The sequence below is a fragment of the Rhipicephalus sanguineus genome, chromosome 1, assembly GCF_013339695.2.
Source record: "Rhipicephalus sanguineus isolate Rsan-2018 chromosome 1, BIME_Rsan_1.4, whole genome shotgun sequence".
Taxonomy (NCBI): domain Eukaryota; kingdom Metazoa; phylum Arthropoda; class Arachnida; order Ixodida; family Ixodidae; genus Rhipicephalus; species Rhipicephalus sanguineus.
In genome coordinates, this window is record NC_051176.1 from 190,260,748 (window position 1) to 190,267,405 (window position 6,658).

General features: G+C 47.1%; 1 protein-coding gene across 5 annotated transcripts in view; it reads right to left on the bottom strand.

Moving 5' to 3' along the window:
* Window positions 1-559, bottom strand: part of LOC119404214 (golgin subfamily A member 2) — a 113,759-nt gene extending 113,200 nt beyond the window's left edge. For 2 of the 5 annotated variants that reach the window (XM_037670789.2, XM_049418307.1), the window contains exon 1: window positions 350-559. In XM_037670789.2, the coding sequence (XP_037526717.1) occupies window positions 350-427 (78 nt within the window). In that variant the 5' untranslated portion in view covers window positions 428-559. The remainder of the gene's footprint in view (window positions 1-349) is intronic. The other 3 variants (XM_037670782.2, XM_049418304.1, XM_049418303.1) reach the window with 3 other exon arrangements.
* Window positions 560-6,658: the final 6,099 nt, after the last annotated feature.

Consider the following 6,658-nt stretch of genomic DNA (forward strand, 5'->3'; position numbering starts at 1 on the left):
ATATATCACGTAAACCAGAAAAAATGCTTGACACGTATAAAGCAACTAATGTTTTTAAGTGGCATTTCAGTCTCAACAGAGACAAATCTAAGTTCAACCAGCTTGGATATCTCTGAACAATCCTGGCTCTGAACCCGAAATTAATGAAAGAATAAAAGACTGCAACAAATTTAACCAGCGAGCAAGATAATTCCCAAACCAGATGTCGGGAAACGCAGTGACAGTAGTTTATAGAGGCGACATTTCAACACGCTCACAGCCGTCAGTTCTACGATTACTTGGAACAACTCAAATTCTGTGTTATAAATGCGCTAACTAGGCATTTCCAGGCGCAAAGAGGGCCTCTCACCTTCTTTAAACCGGCTGCAACTTTATGTTTTCGATCAGCATCGTCTGCCATGTTGGCAGAGCCAGCCGACATGCGCATGGTGCGTACACGCCTTCCCAAATCGCCGCTAAATACAGGGCGAACAAGAAAAATCTGTCAAAAATTGTATTCAGTGTAAATAAACCGCTCTCATACACAGCATTTAGCTGAGGTTATTAAATGTCAGTGTCTAGGTAGGAAACTCTATGGTGTCTAGGGGCTGGTGCATTGCAGCTTCAGAGCATTAGACCAGATTAGACCACAGATTAAACAGTACAGAAAGTAATGAAAGATGCATCCTCGAGCACCGCGTGCTTCTCGACGTAACTATCATTATATAGGTTAGTTTTTATAAATTTTATATTGGGCGTAGCAAAGTATCGCGACGATGCTGTTGCGAATGCTTACACGACCTCCGTGCTCCAGGGCTGCGCGCGATTATCTCAGAGACCACGTTTTCAATATATAGCATTTATGGCATTTACGCAACTTCACGAACCAACAGCAGCACCACAACACGAGCGAAAAAAAAAAATTCAGTAGCACATGCAGATCTGCAGGCACATACGTGCAGACACTCCAAGAAAAAAATTAAGACAGCTTCGGGAGTATGCACTGAAACTGAGCCGCACTGTGGCGCTGCGGTGCCCCGAGCTGGGCGCCATTTTTGCGGTTCTCGTGCAGCAGCCGACCCACGCTTGCTACTGTGTTTGCTGTGTGTACGCGCTAGGTGTTGTGTGGTGTTTCCTTGCCTTCTTTGTTTCGCTTCGGTTTTCTCTTTCTTTCTTTTTTCTTCTCCAATTTTCGCTCTCTTTTTTTCCTCTTTATTTCTATTTATTTATATTTTTCTTCCTATTTCTTCCCTTTCTTTCCCTGTCTTTATATTTCACCCTTGCTTCCTCTAAATGTTTTCTATTTTTATTCTTTTTGCTTAGAGTGCACTCAAGAAAAAATCGAGTATTTGGGGAGTATTTCTGCCATACAACAATAAGCGTCATCCACCTCGCGTGCTTTCCTAGCGTTATCACTACAGTGTACTAGAATTATCACCGTGGTCCCGGTACTTCCCGGTCACGAACGGCGCGCGCGTTATCAGCGTGACATAGCATTCTTGATAGGAAAGTGACGAGAGCCGGGTTTTCAAGAAAGGAAACGCGATCAAGCCAGATGACGATTATTGTTGTGTGGCAGAAATACTCCCGATATACTCGATTTTTTTTTTTTTTTTTAGAGTGTGGCAGAAAGACTCTTTTTGCTTAGAGTGCACTCAAGAAAAAATCGCGTGCTTTCCTAGCGTTATCACCGCGGTCCCAGTACTTCCCGGTCACGAACGGCGCGCGCGTTATCAGCGTGACATAGCATTCTTGATAGGAAAGTGACGAGAGCCGGGTTTTCAAGAAAGGAAACGCGAGTAAGCCGGATGACGATATCATCGTTGTGTGGCAGAAATACTCCCGATATACTCGATTTTTTCTTAGAGTGTAGAGTGCACAACTATAATCGTCAACTGGCTCGCTCGCATTTCATTTATTGAAAATCCGGCTCTCGCCACTTTCCTGTCAAGAATATGCTATGTCACGCTCAGGCCCGTAGCTGCAGGGGGGGTGGCCTAGGCCTCCCCCCCCCCCCAATTTTTTTTTTGATGACACATGGTGTTTTATCGAAAACAAATCAATAGGCGTTTTTCTCAAATAGTCGAAGCTTTCAGCAAGTGCCCCCCCCCCCCCCCCCCCCCCCCCCAAAAAAAAGAAATTCCTGGCTACGGGCCTGGTCACGCTGATAGCGCGCGCGCTGTTCGTGACCGCGAAGTGCCGGGACCACGGTGATAACGCGAGGTAAAATACTCCCCAATTAAATACTCGATTTTTTAGGGTGCTGTAAGAAAAAATGGAGCATTTGTATAGTATTTCTGCCACACAACTATAATCGTCATCTGGCTCGCGCGCATTTCATTTATTCAAAATCTGGCTCTCGCCACTTTCCTGTTAACCCCTTAAGACGAGCAGAGCTCGTCCAGCTCGTCCTGCCCAAACTGTCCCCAAACTTTGGACGAGCAGAGCTGCTCGTCCTAGCGGGATAGGTACTCCCCTCTAGCGTTCAGGACAAGAGGCGCTCTTCTACAGCTTAGATTGCGTGTAAACCACCAGATGGCAGCATTTACTTGGCAATTTATTTTTCTCCTGCGGAAAGAGCGCGGTTTTTGTATGAAAAGATGGCTTGCCGTGGCGGTCACCCATGCATAACTGGCTCGTCAACACGAAAAAGAGGCTTATTATTTTCGTCATCTTCTTCGAGTGATGATCATTCGGATACGGATGATGAAAACAGCTCGAAAACGAACATCGCGAGTGCTCTCTAGTGGATCCTGCTTGATGCGGACAATCCTCCTGTCAGTGGCGCACCGACGGGGGGGGGGGGGGGGTTAGGGGGTTGTAACCCCCCTGAGGCCGACCTAACCCCCCCCCCCTTCGTAACTGCCCAATGTCCTCGTCGCCGAGGGCCCAACGTACACCTTCAAGGGCCCCGCTGACGTTGTAATTTTATTCAGAATGTGGCTTGAGGTCGATTTTTCCTGATTGACTCCAGAAATGCGCTGTATTCACTGACCTGCTTACAAACTGAATGAGTGCAAGCCGCATGGTTTGTGGCTCTGCGTTGAATCCTAGTGACGCAGCTTTGGACGAAAAAGATGCTTTCACGGGCTGTCAGTCGGACCCCTTTTCTTTTCTCGCCCCTTTTTTTATTACTGCCACAGCGCACGGAGATATCCCGGAACATTTGAAACAAAGTATTGTTGGTGTACAATGGTAATGCGTTGCCTAGCCACAGGCTTCGGTGCACAATGTATGTGACATGAAAATATATTAGATGTACTAGCCGCTCACGCAGCTGTGTACGCAAATCACATATAATCCGTTTCACACGAAGAAATCTAATGCACTGACTTGCATGCATTCAAATAATACCTGGCTCACTGGGGCGGTCCTAACGTGTTTAAGGTCTCGGGTACTTAAAGGGGTCATGAAGCACCCCTTGGGCTGATTGAAAAAAAACACATCCTGCGGAAAGCTGACACGGCTATGAACTGCTCTGCCAAATATTACAGTCGTGCGCGCCGCGTAATGGCCACAAGCGGAGCGCGAAGTTGCCGTTTCCCCAGGCACCCTCTTTTCAAACAGAGGCCGGTTCTCACTCTCGTCGGTGGGCGGGGCGTCTGTCCGCTGTACGTCGCAAGAGACATAGCATGCTTATTGGCCGATAGCCGACGTAAATCGAGAGCGGCGTTCGGATCAGATGCGCTTCTTGCCGCGGGGTGCCGCCACTTGCCGGCGCCGCACTCCTCAGTACACGGTAGCCGCACTCGCGCAAGCGAATCACAGCGGGAGAGCGATCGCGTTTCATGACGCGCGCTGGCGTAACTTCTTTCCCCCATGCCATCCCTCCCTGTCTAGCTTCCAGTGCGCTCGCCGGCACGAGAAAAGAGAGAAAGCGCTGGGAGCATGCGCCAAACCCTCGTAACTCCGCTGATTCTTGACGGATTCGACAAATTTTTGCGGCAATCGATTCGGGAGGCAGTACACTCCGATACTGAGGCCATTAGATCATTACTTGGAAAAGTGGTTCATGACCCCTTTAATAAATGCCATCAAATTGCCGCACGGCAAGATTTAATGGCTATAAAGGCGCGAGAGCGATAGTTGCGCAATAAACATGCTATGGTCGTTTTGCCTTGAATGTGCATGTTTCTTCAAATTCGACATCATAAAGCGCATTTTATAGAGCAGTCACTAGCGTTGTCATGTGCATTCAATGGCTTTACTCGCTGTGGAAAGGAAACACGCTTATGCACATTTCCGCGGTGTCGCTGCCAGCGGCATTTTCGGCACTTCGTTTAAAATCCTTGATATCATAGTGAACGTGAATTGTGTCCGTCAAGCAGCATCCTTGTTTTCTTTTAAATAGTCAATGATATGCGATCTCCTTGCCAACATACATTCTTTTTGCATCACAGCTCTGCAAAACACAAACTGAGAACGAGGGCACTCATCCGACGGCCAACTTGAGTTTAGGGAGCTTATCTGGCTGTAAATGCATGTTATCAAGCCCTAAATTCTATAGTCACGTGCCACCGGTTTATATTAAAGGTCTTAGCAATTAGCGCCGCTTTCAACGTGCGAACGAGGCACAATATGTTCTATTTGGCAGGACCAAATCAAAGTAACTATCGATCGACGAAAAAAAAAAGATCATTTGAAGCACTTGCGACGTTCCAGGTACATGTAGTGCGAACCTTCCTTTTCCGTGCTTATCGCATCACATTAAGTTTGCTAAATATAAAAGCTTCCACACAAATGTTTGACTATTTGAAATTATGTGTCCATCTCTATCATCATGCAAATATAACTATGGAACACACCGAGGAACAAGCTCTCAACTCATTCCAGCCGCAGCCGAAAATCTTTCTCAGATACTCTCAACGACTGTTTTTTGATCGTCAAGAGATGCTAAGTCATGAATTTCCTCTCTCGTCTAAATTCCATCGGATTAGAATTTCGTTCACCCTTAAAATATCATTGTTACTTATTGCGCACCACTTTCACCCCCTTTTTTTTATTATTGCGCACCAACTGATATCAGACTCCCTGCCGTTTTCGCAAGTTCTCGTAACCTGAAAATAAAACTATGGAAACAGACCTACACTAGTCGATATGTTCAGTTCACTTCTAGCCATTTAAAAATCCACAATACGTCAGCCGTAAAGACATTAACGCAAGGGGCAGAAACATACCACTGCACACAAATTGAAAGAAAGAAAAAAAGGAAAAAGGCACGATATTCAGGACAATCACCAAAAATGGCTACTTAAAATCTTTTATTCAGAAAGCAATTCACTTCCACAAACACAGCCACGGAAGCAGAGAAATCCAGCAACAGGCCCTCCCAATCAACACCACCACAGAAATACGTCACTTTCGGCTATGCGCGTTCTCTGCCTGCTTCCAAAGACTGGCCGCCGAAAGAGAGAACCCAAGGCATTGTCTAAAAAATTGCTTGATATGGCTGCGACGCCAGCTGCATAAGCGAAACCGAGAACCTCAAAGAAAAACGGAAACGACGTCCCCAGTTTTACAAGAGATCGCAACCCCCAAGCCGAACATCCCAAGACGTATACCACTGAGTTAATCTTACTGAAACTGGAGTCCTCGCAAGCAATTACCGGAAATTAATCCTGGCATATCCAAAGGGCCTCAAACAACGCTAACCTCACTGAAGGCGACCTGCCTCTTATGTACACGTTGGGCCTTCGCTCCTCTCTGAGCAGTGCAAAAAAAAAAGAAAAAAAAAGACAAAGATAGACGTGGGTGTACAGCCTCGCACAGCCCGGCACTCCAAGTATCCCCTTTCTCTGCCCCCATCTCACCGACACAGGCACACGCAGCCATACACCTCCCCCACTTCAACACCCGTCAAGCTCTCGAACTCCTGTGTTCTTGAAGGTAAACATTAGACAGAAGTCTGTCTGGTTGGGTAAGTAAACTGAGAAAAATATTATTTAATCTCCAACCAAATTTGCGTAAACACCGAAGAACCCGACGTTTCGGAACCGGCCTGGTTCCATCCTCAGGGAGGACTTTGCAGCGGCGTTTAGAAGGCACTCTCGGTGCGGTCAATGACCCCACGCATTACCGCGGAGCGTAGCCCATGCGAATACACCGGGCGGGGGGTTCCGAGGGAACGGTTGATGTTTTGAGTGGTTCGCTGAATACGCCACGACTCCAGTAGTAATCTCCTCCTCCATTTGGTTTCACTTTCAAGGATGGCCGTTCTGTTGAAGTCTCTTTTGTGGTCAAACGTCTCGGTGTGTTCGGCGACGGCGCTGCGCTCTTTGTTGAATTTCCGGACGTCGTTTACGTGTTGTCTAATTCGTTCGGGAGAGTTTTGGTCTCGCCGATGTACGATGAGGGGCACTCGGCGCACGCCTGTGTTCTTGTGGACGTGCACCACCGCCGCCGCACCCTTTCATGCACGCCGAACAAGAAAAGAAGCCCTACCCATGTAACACAAAAGAAGCTATTTGCCGTCTAAAAGACGTCTTGAACGGCTACCAAAAAGGGCTAATAGACGTCTTGGTCAAGACATTCCCGTAGCCGTAGACGTCTTTTCGACGTCTGATAGCGTCCCGCTAGTTGACGTCTTTAAAAGACGTTTTGACAAGACCAAGTTAAGGCGTTTTCTAGACGTTTTTGTTTTTTCGGCGTTTTCGAAATTTTGGACTTTCGAAATATAAAA